The sequence below is a fragment of the Bidens hawaiensis genome, unplaced genomic scaffold, assembly GCF_021521415.1.
Source record: "Bidens hawaiensis isolate Kalapana, Puna unplaced genomic scaffold, B.hawaiensis_p1.1 tig00019115_1, whole genome shotgun sequence".
In the NCBI taxonomy this organism is placed as follows: Eukaryota; Viridiplantae; Streptophyta; class Magnoliopsida; order Asterales; family Asteraceae; genus Bidens; species Bidens hawaiensis.
Window position 1 is genome coordinate 199,480 of NW_027492905.1, and position 16,233 is coordinate 215,712.

Here is a 16,233-nt window from a genome sequence, read left to right on the forward strand (position 1 = left end):
AGTGTTTTCCATTGTGCTTTTTTCGGCGTCCGTTTTCCGGTGGCTTTTTTCCGGCGAAATTTCTGGGGGATTGTTTTCTGATGACTTTTCCGGTGAAATTTTCCGGCGAAATTTTCATAAACTTTTCCGGCAAGGTGGTGGCGGTGGGCGACGGTTGTGGTGGCGGTGGGCGGTGGAGTGGTGGTGGTTGTAGGAGATGAGTGAAGATGTAAGTGGGTTTTATGTAAGTGGGTTTTTGAAATTAATTTAAGTGGGTTTTGATATTAAAGTGTTAAGATTAAAATACCCTCCTTCCTAGCCTTCTTAGGAAAATCAAACTTCTTATGTGAACCTAACCCTTATTATTATTATTTTGAGTTTTGGAGTTTTTGGAATGAGTGGAAACAGTCAACGTTGACCAAAATGTCAACAATGGGGGTATTGATGGTCAATACTGTATTGTTGTTATGAGCATTATACTATATATTTAAGGAGAATGGACTGCTATAGTACTGGGGGCATTTTAGTAATTTTATAGTTTTTTTTTCAGTGTTTCTTTTAATAAAAAGTAAGAAAAAAGATCTCATAAACTGTGTAGTCAATTTTAACTTTTTCATATTTAGTCCCTTAAGATTTGAGTAATGCATTTTTGGTTCTTTTTCAAGCATAGAAAAGGAAATGATTAGTAGAAGTTTGGTGTTTACATATTGATCCCTGTAGTTTTAAATAGTTCAATTTTTTTGCTTTTTGTTATGTTTGCAAATTTAGCCTCTTCAGTTTTAAATAGGAATATTTTTTTTTGTTCACTTTGTTGTTAATACTTACTATTTTATTAGTTATAAAATTGAGTTGTGTAATAATATACAATAAACAACGCAGTCATAATGAAGACATTAAGATATCGGAGTTATACTATAGATAATTATCGGAAGCGGGTGTCGCAATTGAGTTTCTAGAATACTTTACTTGATTTAAAAAAAGTGTTTTTTATACATTGATTTTTTGGATTCAATTCGGGTGTGTAATGAATCTTATCGATGCCAATCAAATTTGGATTCAGTTTTGATATTGTAACGTACATTATCGATTCCGACTAGGCGCAACAACGCCGGTGTTTTACCGATTTATGTTTTAAATACGTTCATTTACGAATTTCACTTTTGAGGTTAGTTATGCTATCGTAACGAACCTAACCGATACCTACATCAACTAACCACCGCAACACCATGTTTTACTAACGTCCACGTTATACCGATTTTTGTTTTAAAGATGCTTTTTTTCTTATCATTTTGTTTTTAATTTTTTTTTGGTTTAATGCGAATACCGTAATGAGTCAAACCGATTGAATTCATGTCTCTTTGATGATCAGTTGTACAGGTGTTGATACTATTATTGACGTTTACATTTTATTTTTTGGATTTAGTTTGGGCCGTAACGAGTTTAACCGATACCGACCAAACTTATGTCGCCGCAACACGGTGGGTTTTACCTAGTTGTTATTAATCAAAGGTAGGGACTGTTTAGGAATTTTCACATAAAAACCTGTTAGAAACCAATTAACAAATATCAAAAGTTAGGTTTTGGCCCAAACAAGCAGAATCATTTTCTAAGGAGAAAGGTTGGATTTGCCCGGGTTTAAAATTGGGTTTTAACAAGGCCAGGTTGGGCTTGACGGGTTCAAACCAGTTTCAATGTATAGAGTTGCAACTTGATTTCAACCTTACGAGTCAAGTCTATTCTTGCCTAACCGGTTCCGGTTCTATTATTCTACTTCTAAAACCGTTGTTTTTTCACCTCTAGTTAGCCCAATTAGCCAACTTGGCCAGGTTTGACCTAAAGACCAAACACAGTAAAAATTATATTAAGATTTATGACTACACTAGTTATATAACCTTCTAATTTTGAAGATAAGTTAATGTTATATCAGATATTTAAAAAAAAAATATTTAATATGAAAAATAATTTTGTTAGAATCTTTTACGTTATTACATAACTAGACACAAAAACTAAAAAAAAAAAATATTTATACGCGATTAAAGTAATTTCATGTAAAGTTGAATTAAAAATATTCTAGGAACAATTAAAGTAAATTATGAAAAATTAAAAAGGGGGAGGCAAAATTACATTAATCCTCTCATGTGCAACTCAGATAAATGTCAGCATTTAACAAACAAAAAGCTAAGATTAAAGTGCCATTTTCGTTCTTGTGGTTTGACAAATAATACGAATTTAGTTCAAAAAGTTTATTTTTTGCATATGAACCCTCCACGTTTTCCAATTCTTGTCAATTACATCCAAATCACTAACCCCGTTAAATTTAATCGTTAAGTCAGGGGTAGACATGTCTTTTCACTCTTTTTTTATTATATGAGTAAATTTCCAAAATCGTCCCTGAGGTTTGGTCACATTTGCGAATTTCGTCCAAAAATATTTTTTTCGTAAGTAGACCCTCGGTTTTTCCCAACCGTATTATTATTATTATTATTATTATTATTATTATTATTATTATGTGTTTGTTTGATGACATATATAACATCTCACGATTCCTATGTTTGAATCCAATATAGTATCCGTTTGTTTATTATTATTTATTTTTAGTCATATAAAGGGTTTAGCTCAGTGTAGTATTAATAATAATAATAATAATTTATACAGGCATGTAAAAGGACGGTAACACCGCTGAGTTAACGTTGAATTTAGACCGAGTAACAATTTGGACGAAATTGGCAATGGTTGGGAAAATTACTCATATGACTGCTTGCGAAAAAAATATTTTTGGACGAAATTCGCAAATGTGACCAAGCCTTAGGGACGATTTTGGCAATTTACTCATATAATAAAGAAAGAGTGAAAAGACATGTCTACCCCTGACTTAACGATTAAATTTAATAGGGTTAGTGATTTGGATGTACTTGGCAATAATTGAAAAACGTGAAGGGTCCGTATGCAAAAAATAAACTTTTTAGACTAAATTCGCATTATGTGTCAAACCACAAGGATGAAAATGAAACTTTACTCAAAAGCTAACTTTGATTATTGATTAGTGTAAAGGATGTAATTAATAACAAATTGATTACAAAAGAAAAGAGGATGCAGTAGTAAGGGGCTTCAAACTAACATGACAGGTCTTTAAAGCCCTCAACATCACACCATGTCGGTAATGGATGGGCTTCAAGGGAGAGAGCTTCAAATTTCAACGCCCGATAAAGAAATAGTTTTGACAAAATGGTGGGGTCAAATCTAAAGGGTGAAGTTTTACGGAGCTTTAAACTATAACAAGACTTTAGGTAGCGTTTTGTATGCAGGAATAGAGACCGGAATGGAATGATCCATTGTAAGGAAATGGAAAAAAGTGTGTTTGGTTTACCAAAGGAATGGAATGACCAATTACCTAGTCCATTCCATTCCCTCTAAAACACCCCAATTTCATTTCATCCATACCCTATTTTTTTTTTCATTCTATTCCCTCTTTCACCCTACATCACTTTCACCACCCTTCCACCACCATCACCACCCATCACCACCACCACCACCGCCTCCACCAACCACCACCATTGCCGTCCACTGCCGCCCTCGTTCCTCACCGCCACCACCACCCGCTACCCACCGTCACCACTACCCACCACCGCCTGCCACTTCCACCGTTACCGCCACCACCCACTCCCACCACCACCACTACTACCCACCACCAACCACCATCATCTCCCGTTGCCCACCACCACTTGCCACCACCAACCACCATCACCGCCCACCAATATCACGACCGCCACCTACCTCCCACCACCACCGCCACTCACTACTATTTTAATTTTATTTTTTCTTATTTTCCTACCTACCAAACAATACAAAGTAATCATTAATTTTATTCTCATGTGGTAACCAAGCATCTCATTGGAATGGTAATAACTTGTTCCATTCATTTGTCCATTCAATTACCACATTCATTCCATTCCGCCGTCCATTTCATTACCTCATACCAAACAGACCCTTAAGGTTAAAAGCCCGCGTTATCTACCTGGACCCTTTTAACATTTGCTTTAAAAGCCTTTAAACATTAAAAACCTAAAGCGTGAATTTAGTTTGTAATTTAATATAATAGCTATAAAAGTGTTGATTATGAATTAAAGGGTTATAAGTAACTAATTAGGATACAGATCGTGTGATACACGAGAGGTTAAAAAAGTAAAACAAAAGGTAATTTAATAATATGCATACTAACATATCTTATGGATTCGTAAGATATCAATAATTTCCTAAAATACATAGATTAGTAAGAATAATTTTTATTCGAGTTATTAAGTCACAAACATTTTAAAATCAAGGTAGTGAGTTTGATTTCCACCAAAAATATATTTTTTATGTTATCATTCATGAAGTGGATATTGTAAAAATGAAAACTTATACACCTAGCCACGAAAAAATCTAATTAAATAATACGTAGAAATATGCTTTTGGTTTAATAGTATAAGTAGAAAAGCTACACCCCCACAACTTTTAACTTATCCAAACACAATGTTGGAAAAAATAAGCAACCCAAACACCCCCATAGTTATGTGGAAAATATAAATAGAAAGTACAATTTCTTCGTTTTATGAGTTTAGCAGTCGAACGTGGAAGTTAAAATCACCACATCATTCTATTTTCTTCTTCTTCTTCTTCTTCATCATTATCTTGTTGTAGTTGTTGTTGGTGTTGTCTGTAATAATTCCCAGATTATTATTATTATTATTATCGCTGCAATGGCACTTCATCTCAATGCGGCCGCTTCAGTCCTCCCTCGTCTCAATCGTAAGTTTTCTTCTTTATAAACATTTCAACATCAGATTATTAGGGCTTTCATTTTCAAATACTCTGCTTCTTTTCGAATAATCAAATCTATTCTGGTAGTTTAGTTACTTAATTGATTATTAGGTTTCAAAATTGAATGAAATCATAGAGCATCATTCACTTGAATTTCTCATAAGGATTAAATGTTTATTGACTTTAAATAAATAATCTTGTATGTATTTCAGGTGGACTTGTTCACTGGGGAAGAATGTTCCACTGCTCATCTTTCGCAAAATTTCGCTCTAATTCGTTGTTATTCGCGAGTAGTTCAAGGAATCTGGTTATTTCTACGTCGGTGGGGAAGACGAATGCGGGCAGCATCGAAGTTTCTCAAGAAGAGGATGTGAAACCTTATTCATGGCCAGATAAAAAGGTTGCACTCTCTTATCGGTTTTATTCTACTTGTTACTCGACATAGATACAAGATAGGAAATCAAACCTCAAAAACTCAAGTATGGTTAGGACTTAGGCAAGCCTTTATTAATGTTTATAAATAACCCGTCAATTCCAGACTTTGTATGTGTTAGCGTACGGGTTAATCAATCATCATCGTTTTATTAACACTGTATACTTATTTGTTATAGAGGCCACGGGTGTGCATACTTGGCGGTGGCTTTGGAGGACTATATACTGCTTTAAGGCTGGAATCACTCACATGGCCTGATGATAAGAAACCGCAGGTAACACTGGTGGACTTTTGACATGATAACTTTCCTTTTTTTTTTTTCCTAATAGCAGGTTGTATCATATACAAATTTTTAATAATTGCTGCAGGTGATTCTTGTTGATCAATCTGAACGCTTTGTCTTTAAGCCCATGTTGTATGAGCTTCTAACCGGAGGTAAATGCTTTCATTCAAGGTTTAATGCTCAATTTTGACAACTGTATACTGATTGCTTTAAATATAATTTTTATTTGAGTAATTTTAGAAGTAGATGCATGGGAGATTGCTCCTCGGTTTTCAGATCTTCTTGTAAACACCGGCGTGCAGTTTCTAAAAGACAGGGTGAAACTCCTCAGTCCATGTGACCATGTGGGAACAAATGGGCCTAACGTATCTGGATGTGGAGGAACCGTTCAGCTTGAAAGTGGACTTGTTATCGAATATGATTGGTATGAAACCCCACAAATTAACTTTCTGTTTTTATTTTCTATTATTTTTAAAAAAATATATTACTTTGGGCTCATGTGCAGCTGCTAATTCTATTTTTGTATGTGGGCAGGCAGGCTGGTACTTTCTTTAGGAGCTGAACCGAAGCTTGATATCATACCAGGTGCTGCTGAATTTGCACTACCCTTCTCGACCCTTGATGATGCTTTGGTAAGTTTATGTTATCTTTATTATCTACAAATGTTTGCAACTTGATGGCTAAGTTAGAAGCTTGTACATTGTGATACAGAAAGTAAATGAGAAATTAACAAAGTTGGAGCGCGAGTATTTTGGTAAGGCAAAAGCAATTCGTGTGGTGGTGGTAGGACTCGGTTACTCGGGTGTTGAGCTGGCAGCTACAGTGTCCGAAAGACTAGAAGGTAAAGGAGTTGTGCAAGCCATCAGTGTTGACTCTTCAATCTTACCAACTGCACCTCCTGGAAATAAAGAAGCTGCTTTGAAGGTAATAAGGAGACTTTTTATTGCTAATTAATTCTTATGCAAGCTATTATATAGCTTACATGTAAGATTTCATTACACATTTACTTTAGAGGTGGTAAAATGGTTAGTTGGGTTGGGATGCCGGGCAAAGCGTTGATAACACAGGTGTTTTAGTGTTTACTATGATTTGAAATGGTCAGGTTGAGTTGACCCACAAATCACCTTTTGACGTTTGGTAGTAATTAATGTGTTAAATGTAGGTAGAAAAGTTACCTTTATTGCAATGATGATCTAAATTATTGAATAAGCAATCTAGACGTTTGTATAGATTCGAAAATATACGTTGTGATTCTATGAGACACCCGAAGGAGGCTAAACGGATCAAAATTGCTTATATGAAAACAGATCAAGTCACGTTGTATTTTACTGATAAGGGGTCAAATGTAGGAAATTAGCTAAATGATGTCATTACTGGTTAAACTGGCTAAATGAATCATAGTCACCTAGCATGTATTTAAATCCTTAAAATGTTCTTAATCATTTTATTCAAAATATATCATTTTTAAAAAAAATAAATATGTAGTTTTTGTGATCAGAATTGACATATTTATTCTTCACAAAATACAAAAAGATGTTGGTGGAACAACTGAATTGTTTTGACATGCTCATAAATAGTCTTTTTTGACCCGAACCCATCTGGCCTGCACCCAACTCGGATCACAAACCCATGTTTCCATCTCTAGTTATAGCCTAATGTGTCAAGATTAAATTGTGTCTTACATCGCATGCTGAAGCCTTAATGAATCTTATATTAATAACACATCTTAAAGTAAAAGCTATTTAACAGGTTCTAAACTCGAGGAAAGTTGAACTTCTACTAGGATATTTTGTGCGCCGTATAGGAAAATCAGGTGATTTCACAAGTTCAGATGCTGCAGAAAAGGACAGTAATCCTGAACAATTAGTTCTGGAGGTACAGCCTACTGAAAAGGGTGCAAAAACACAACTTCTAGAAGCTGATTTGGTTCTGTGGACTGTTGGAAACAAACCATTACTTCCACAGTTGGAACCAAACGGCTGGCCCTTTGAGCTTCCTGTAACGGGTAGAGGTCAAGCAGAAACAGATGAAACTCTTCGAGTCAAGGGTCACCCACGCATTTTTGCTGTTGGTGATTCTTCCGCTTTAAGAGATCCAAAAGGAAAAGTGCTTCCAGCCACTGCACAGGTATTATATATGAGAATATGTTAAAAGCAGAGGTGGCAAATGGTGGGTTGATAACAATAATTTATATAAGATTCAATTGAAATCTTGGGAAACATAATCATTGCCATCAATATATATGCAACTATGACGAATTGACAATAGTCTACTGGATAGATTTTAACTTGTAATCTTTTTAAGATGCTGCAATTTTCTTTGTCCCAAAATAGAATCCGACCTTTGACTGGTCATAGTTTGACAAATTGTTTGAAGTACCCCAAAATCTTGTGATCAAAATAATTAGTTTTTTTGTTTTTTTTAATTATGATTTTTAGTGTAGTAGTGTGAAAAGAGGGAGTATATAATTTTGTCCTAATCTTGTGTTTGGTGATGTGCTGTCATGATTTTTCAGGTTGCATTTCAGCAAGCAGATTTTGCCGGTTGGAACATTTGGGCTGCTATTAACAACCGTCCACTGCTGCCATTTAGGTTTGATGCTAAAATATCACTTCCTTTCTGCGTCAATTTCAACAGTTCACACAATACATATTTTCCTATTTTTTAAATTAACTAAAACGGATGGACCAAGTTAAGTCAATCCATTTATTTATAATAATGATAGTGAACACATATTATTTTTATTTTACAACAAACAATAAAGAAAAATATATGTTAATTTTCATGGGACTTTGTTATGTTTTGCAGCACCATTATAATGCTTGGTAACAACTCACAATATAATGAAACACATTTGTACTTATACTTCAATATCTGATACATATTATGTGTACAGATTTCAGAATTTGGGTGAGATGATGGTTCTAGGGAGAAACGATGCTGCCATTACACCAAGTTTTATTGACGGGTTAACATTGGAGGGTCCCATTGGCCATGCTGGTAATTATTCTTCACTTTTTGTATATTACCTACTGGTATATATGGCAATTTTGACCCATTTACTTTCCTGTGGCCAAACTGGTAAAACCATTCATTTTTAGCTTAAAAGGTCACGGGTCAACAGGGTCAAAAGCTAGCAAAAGTATATCTTTTCATTTCAAAAGTAAGATTATTAATAAAATAATATAGTTTTTGTAATCAAGACAACTAATTATATATTAAAAAGTAAAAAGATAAATTGGACAAAAAAGTGTTTTTGGTCAAACCAGCCCGACCCGCTCCCACTCAAGTCTCACCCATACCAAATATTATGTTTTGACCCGTTATTTATTTTGCCATTGCTACTTGTCATTAAACCTCGGAGATTGAATGATGGCTCTTTTCTGTTACAAAATGCAGCTAGGAAACTAGCCTACTTGATCAGACTACCAACTGATGAACACAGGGTTAAAGTTGGGATCAGTTGGCTTGCAAAATCGGCAGTGGATTCCATTGCAACTGTGCAGAGTAATATCACCAAAGTTCTTTCAGATTCTTAATCTTTGTTTGCAAAAATAAAATTTGAATGCTATCTATAAAATCACATTGATATATGATTTCATTACTGAGGTCAAATAAGGTATTAGCCTCCTTATTGCCATCATATCATGATAACACTGCTATGTAGTTTCTTTAGCTCTAAATCTTTTCATCTATACATTTTCTTCCATTTGCAAATCTTGTGGTTTACATATAAAAAAATTTCAAGAAATTTATTTTCTAGGAAAATTAGAAAAAACATTAAATATAGTGCTAGTAAAAGATGGGTAGAATAACAAATGTTTATAGGATTTGTAAGTTTCAATTCATAACCAGTATATTGTTATATACTGGTTTATAACATTATTACATAATGTAACGAGTAAACGTACCTGTACCAAAGCAGCATTGCCACCACCGTGTCCATAACTCCTTCAATTGAAACCCCATCTTCTGTTCATCCTCTGATTATCACTTATCATCACATCCCACTGTTTGGTATGATGAACTAAAATCCTATATGATCTCACTTCATTTTAAACCCACTATTTCAAATTCATCTTTTTTCATAAACCAATCAACTTTTGCCATTTCCTCTATGGAGTCTGAGTTCCGGGCAGTGGCTTCAACCTCAACAGAAGTAGAATGGTTAAACTCTCTAATGTATGAACTTGGATTACTACCTTTTATTGTGATAATTAGAGCGCCAATCACTATTATGCAAATCCCGTTTCCCACTCAAGAATGAAGCATCTTGCGTAAGATTTCAATTTTGTTTGTGAAAAAGTTCAAGATGGACAATTTGGGTCACTAGCTCACACTGTTGGGGATGATCAACTCACCGATGCTTACTCAAAAAACAATTTCAGACTGTCCAAGATTGGTCTTTTCTCACCAACATCCATCATGTGGAGGAATATTAAGCACAACCCGGCTTCCCACCATTAACATAATTTTTTTAAAATTAATTGTATTATTGTAATGTCCTAGATAATCTGCTGCTGGTTTGTTATATAGTACTAAAATCTTCTTCTGTTGTTGCTGTCAATCAGAAAGTACAACCACCATGGCCCACTGTTGCTCTCTCTGTCCCCACAAATTAAGCCCCGGTAACACCTCATAGCCTCACGCAACATTTCATGTCAATCCGACATCATTTGATAGGGTTTTGAAAAATTATGATTCCTTAAAAAATTTTATTGTCTGCTTGCATTTTGTTTAGAAGGTATATATATAAGAGGTGCACTGCCGACCAACCTTGATCTTCTAGTGGGACATGTTTTCTGATCCATTATCACAAATTAGATAAGAAAACTGTCACACCCCGACCAATGAAGACGGAAACGTCGAGGCGCGACATGATTGCTCATTGCACAATAACACTATAAAGTTACAATATTTAAACAACTCATTTAAATCCATATTATCATAAATAACACAACAATTGTTTATACAAAATGCCAAATAGATAGATAAACAAATAACTTGTTCTTTTATTCTCTAATATCCTAAAGCCAAGATAATAAGTTTCTTCAAGTAATCCAATCAAGCTAACATCAAACCTGTTACATTGCATAAAATAGAGTTTGTCAACACGAAGGTTGGTGAGCAATTTTCATAGTTTTGGACAATAAGTATATAGTATGAAATTCACAACTAGTATATGAAAACAATAAATAATAGCAACAATTTAGATAATAAAACCGTCAATAAGAATACATTGACGACAATAATGAAATCATTAATAAGAATACATTGACGACACCTTTCTATATGGGGATACCATATATACTCGGAATTAACGTATGATCATACTTTGATGAGGCTACCCGCCTTAGCATCATTCAAGAATTTGCACATAATCATGTAAAGCATATAACACCAAATCGAGCATTTATTTAAGTAAACATATACAATAGGTGTTGTGGTTTAAGACTCAAGTATAAATCATTTGAATTTGAATAAGTATGCAATGCCACCCCCAAAACGAAAGATGGAAAACGGGGGATGAAAAAGTACTCACATTAACAAGTAACTTGAAAGATAGTGTCGTGAATAATCGGAGAGATCGGTTTTGATCTATATTAAACGGGTCTTGTGTTAGTAGGTAGTCTTGGAAGGGCTTAAAATAAAATACATGACAAATAAAGTAAATAAATAAAGTTTAGGATTTAAAATGTAAATATTTGAGAAATTAAAGAAACGAGTTTTGTAAAATAAGTTTACTCGAAACCGGGTCTCGGTATTCTATTCATTAGTTTTTTTCTTTTCTTACTCAACCTATGTTAAGTAATAATGTGGGTTAAAATGAGATATTGCAAAACCCTTGGTTATAAGAATACCAAAACGAGGTTTAAACGAGTGTTCGGGTTTGTCGGTTCGAGACTTGATAATTGACCAAGCTCACAGTTAACTTCCCAAAATAATAAATGTTATAAGATAACTCAATAAAATCAAAATAGACTTAACCAAGTATGTAGTTCTATTGTGAAGAACCTTAACGTTCGTTAAGCGAGTATACGACCTTATCGGTTCGAACTTGTTATAAGATCAAGTTGGTTACCGACATGCCAAGTATGTTTAGAAATTAACTAAAATTGATTTAAAATATAATCTTGAAGAAAAATATGAGTTTTGGTGGCTAAAAACACACTTGTGTGTCTTAAGCGAGTGAACTCGGTTTAGTTCGGTTTTTGGTTCGGTCCTTGACTCGGAATAAGACCGAGGATGGTTACTACATACCCAATTACCATGGAACTTGTAAAATAACTTATAAATAATAATACTCAAGTTTTACATTCAAAAAGTTAACAATAAAGCTTTTAAACAAAAGTTCGGTTTTTGGTTCGGTCCTTGACTCGGAATAAGACCGAGGATGGTTACCACATACCCAATTACCATGGAACTTGTAAAATAACTTATAAATAATAATATCAAGTTTTACATTAAAAAAGTTAACAATAATGCTTTTAAACAAAAGTTCGGTTTTTGGTTCGGTTCTCAACTCGGGATGAAACCGAGGCTAGTCACCACATACCCAATACCATGGAACTTGACAAATATGAACAATAAACTAAAATATGTAGAAATTAAGCAAGTATAACAAGTTATATGGTTAGATTTGTTAAATATATAAACAAGGACTACAAAGTCCTCTATGTAACCTTGCCTTACTAGCCCGACATTTCAACCGCCGAGACCGGAGAAATGAAAGACCGAAGGTAAACAAGGAGTGTATATTATATATATGTTGTAACATCAAGCTTTAAGTATTAAGAAGTTAGTTAAAATGAAAGATTAGCTTATGAAGAACAACCTTAGAATTCAAGAATTTTTGAGAGAGAAATGAAAAATGAGCAAGCACAAATGAAAAAGATGGGTATGTATATATAGGGTAAGTTGAATAGGTCTTTCATAAAGGGTGTTTCATGAAAATGGCTTGGTTATAGACCCAAGAAAGCACAAACTACAAATGGGTCCTTCAAGTCTCCATTTTGGTAGTTTTAGTCCCTGGAGTTCGTTTTGAGCATTTTCGGGTAATTTTAAGAACCGAAAAGGGTGTTTTTTTTTTATCCAACAACTATAAAACAAATATTTAACATACAATTCATCATTTTGATAATATCGAAAGGTTTGGGATACAAAACGGGTCGGGTTTACGTTAAGAATACAAGTATAAAATAACCCGAAATTGACAAATGTCACAAAAACCAGTAAAATAGAATTTGTAAAATAATTACTTAATCTTTTTGGCGAAGGGAGACAAAAATAGTGAACTGGTGGTGCAAGAGAGTATAGCACGGGAATTTAAAGTTGGCGCAGGAGATTCTCGTTTTCAGCCGATAATGGAGCAAGATGTGATGTGATGTGATGTGATGTGATGTGTTGCGTCATATGATATGGTGCAGGAGAAGGAAAATAATGGCGTATGAGGTGTAGGGGTTGTGTGAGAAATGAAGTGTTGGGACAATAGGAAAAAAGTTAAGCCTATTTTTGTAAGTCAATTATTTCCATAAGTTCTTTGATCAATATTAATAAACATCTTGTTATTTTAGTTTCAAATCACGTTTGAAAGGGATATATATACTTGTTTTAATCCTATAAACCCTAAAACAAAAGAACTTCGTGGTAGCTACTATAAATGGGTTTCACATGTAAGATTCTATTTCAGTATTTCATCATCCTCATACATGGCTAATTACTTTGGTTTTCGTTGTTTGTTGTCAATGATCACCAGAACAAATTTTATGCACCGGTTTGCTAATTATATATATTTATAAGCACTAAATCTTATATATCCAGGCGGGGTTAACCGGAGACCAAGCCAAACCATTATTCTGATACCTTTGGGGCTGTTTGGTTGAGTTTATTTTAATAGTTTATTGCGAACTGCCATTAAAGCTAACCTTTTTGTATATATATTTATAAGTATCATACTATAATACTATATATATGTGTCGAATATATGTTTTGCTACGCCTTTCATAAATAAAATGTTCCTTGCCTCCTTTTTCTTCTTTATAAATTCAAACTGCATGTTGCTTTGGTTCAAAACCTCATTGGATTTATTAACTAAAGTGAGCATGAATTGATATGGACCATAAAATTGAAAGTGAGCCATGTAATGGGCGGCCTCGATTATCTAAGAAGGGTTTAATAAATTGAGAGCTATTGTAACCGATCTTTGAACTGTTTTCCTTACTATAAATTGATAGTTGTTGTGTGCGTTTGTTTATTCGTTTCGTGTTCTTGATATTGATTCAATCTTTGAAATTTACAGTTAAGAGAACCGCATTCCCCAAAAAAACACTAGTATCAAGTTATTTATATTTTTTATACCCATCCATTCTCTTATAAATAACTCAATTTATGTTTTCTTAAATCTAATGACAGATACTAATAAGAGGCTGGTAACTATCGGTAACTTTCCGGAGCATTTAATGGACTCAGTCTTAGAGCGGCTCCCAATTCGGGATATTGTAAGGACAAGCATTCTGTAAAAAGTGGAGGTACAAATGGACCACAATAAGTGCAGTGGTTTTTGATGAGCAAATTTCCAAAACGTTGGCAAGATATGGAGCTTTTGGTGGACATGGGCTTATAAGGTCAAAAACCATGTCTTGCTCCTTCAAATTTTATCTACATATACCGTACTTGCAACTTGATAGCTTCCAAGAAGTTGACCAATGGATATTCTTCTTATCAACAAAACATGCAGAGGATCTCACTCTTGCTAATTACTCAAATCGACGTTATCAACTTCCATTTTGTGTGTTCTCTTGTCTCGAGCTGCGAACTTGGAACTTAATAATTGTATCTTGAAGCCACCAATTCAGTTTGAAGGATTTCTCCATCTTGAAAGTCCCATTCTCAATAACATTGATTTTACTACTGAAGTAGGCAGTGCTATGATCAACTTACCACAACTTATGAAGTTGGTAATGCATTCGTGCACAAACGTATACAATCTTAAAATCAAGGCTACAAAATTGCGGATTTTGGTTGTCGAGAATTGCCCTGATGCCATGTTGCTTGAGTTGTTGCATAGCCAATGTCTTGCCTCTCGGTTTGCATAACTCTTAGCGAACTCATAAAAGACTTTGCAAGACTTAAAGGACGAATCTTGCATTGATATTCGCTAACATGCCTAAAGTTCAATCCTTTCGTACTGATGGTCATTTTCTTAAGGTATGCCACAAAATTTGTATTTGAAATTTTACTGTTTTACACAATTTTGAAGTTAGAATCTGACTTTCAACTTCTAGATTGTCACTACAGAAACGCCAAAGTGGTTCCCGCATGCAAATAATAGTTTAAAGTATCTGAGGATGCAAGATCTTTCAACTGGTGATATGCGTCATCTCCATGGTGTTCTTTGTTTGCTTTGAAACTCACCGAATCTTGAAGAATTACGTATAGTGAATATTCAGACGGTAAAATTTCTATTTTCCCTTTATATTACAAGAGTAGGATTCTAAGCTAGTGTTGCATATATATTTTGTCCAGGAGAAGTCGGAATGGATGCAGGTGGAAACATCAAATCATTTGGAATCACCTGACTGCTTGGACCAAGCACTTAATCAATTGCGAACTGTGGAACTATAACCTTTACAAGGATCAAGACCCCAACTGCTTTTTATAAAGCTTTTACTTGCTCATTCTCCTTCTCGAGAAGTTTATCATTCAACCATTTAGAACTTTGGAAGCTTATAGAAGGTTTAGCATTGTTAAGGATATTATGAGGTTCCCTAGAGCCTCATCGAAAGCGGAACTGATCTACTTGGACCCTTAGTCATGTAAGAATGTTTAACTTCATCCTTACAGACGTTTCCTAATTACATTTGTTTCCATGTTTATTCTCATTGTTTTGTTTAATATTCGTGAAATGATTTATGGACAGGTTGAAATTATAATAAGAATTAAAGATATTCTGGAAACATAGTCACTTGTTCTTGCAAACTAGATTACTATTATGAATATTCATATTAACATATAGTTTCGGTGGCATAACCTTATTTTGCAAACTGGAAAAGTCAAGATCGACAAGTTCTCATTACTAGTTTCTGTGGCATAACCTTATTTTGCAAACGATGGAATAATTCGTTTACTTCTTTCATATTTACCTTTTTATTTTTACGGGGCATCTTATTTTATACGTAAATGCTTTGTTTCACCTTCTTACTTTTGCAGGATGCTTGCGGTTAATTATACGTATAAGAAAAACGGTTGGAGGAAGCAAAGTGTTATGTTTGTGCCTCTAGGTTTACTAGCTCAGATGAAAGTTTCAATTTGGTTGTCTTCCTATCATGACAATGCGTGAAATTATTATGAATTATATTGTGCTGACTGTATTCAATTTGGTTGTTTACTATTTCCTAAATTTATATAAATGTTTTTTCAATAAACGTCCATTGAAAGTGAGACCTTTTTCGGTTATGTTTACGATGGGAAGCATTAAAAAAAGGCTTTACTTTGATTTTGAGAAATGATTCCATCACATTTATATTTCCTAAATTTATATAAATGAGCTTCGTTAACTGTTTCTAGTATATGTATAGGCAATGAGCTTAGTTGTTTGTAGTATATGTATATAGGGGCAAAAGGAACTTAAAAATGGATACATGTGGCAGTAAAAATAAACCCGTGGACATTGTGCATAATTTTATTTTTCTAATATGACTAAAGGTAGATTGGGAATCAAATATCGATTTACAAATCA

The 16,233-nt window shown here is 34.1% G+C and overlaps 1 protein-coding gene and 1 pseudogene across 1 annotated transcript; both read left to right on the top strand.

Annotated features, from left to right (window-relative positions):
- The first annotated feature begins 4,718 nt into the window (after nucleotides 1-4,718).
- Nucleotides 4,719-9,034, top strand: LOC143557779 (alternative NAD(P)H-ubiquinone oxidoreductase C1, chloroplastic/mitochondrial-like). Its single transcript, XM_077046774.1, has 11 exons — nucleotides 4,719-4,767; nucleotides 4,992-5,179; nucleotides 5,391-5,486; nucleotides 5,581-5,647; nucleotides 5,736-5,919; nucleotides 6,034-6,127; nucleotides 6,207-6,419; nucleotides 7,245-7,622; nucleotides 8,011-8,087; nucleotides 8,392-8,495; nucleotides 8,895-9,034. The coding sequence occupies exons 1-11, from the start codon at nucleotides 4,719-4,721 to the stop codon at nucleotides 9,032-9,034; spliced, it is 1,590 nt and encodes a 529-aa protein (XP_076902889.1).
- A 4,824-nt stretch (nucleotides 9,035-13,858) lies between these two features.
- LOC143557758 (F-box/FBD/LRR-repeat protein At1g13570-like) lies at nucleotides 13,859-15,306 on the top strand (annotated as a pseudogene).
- Nucleotides 15,307-16,233: the final 927 nt, after the last annotated feature.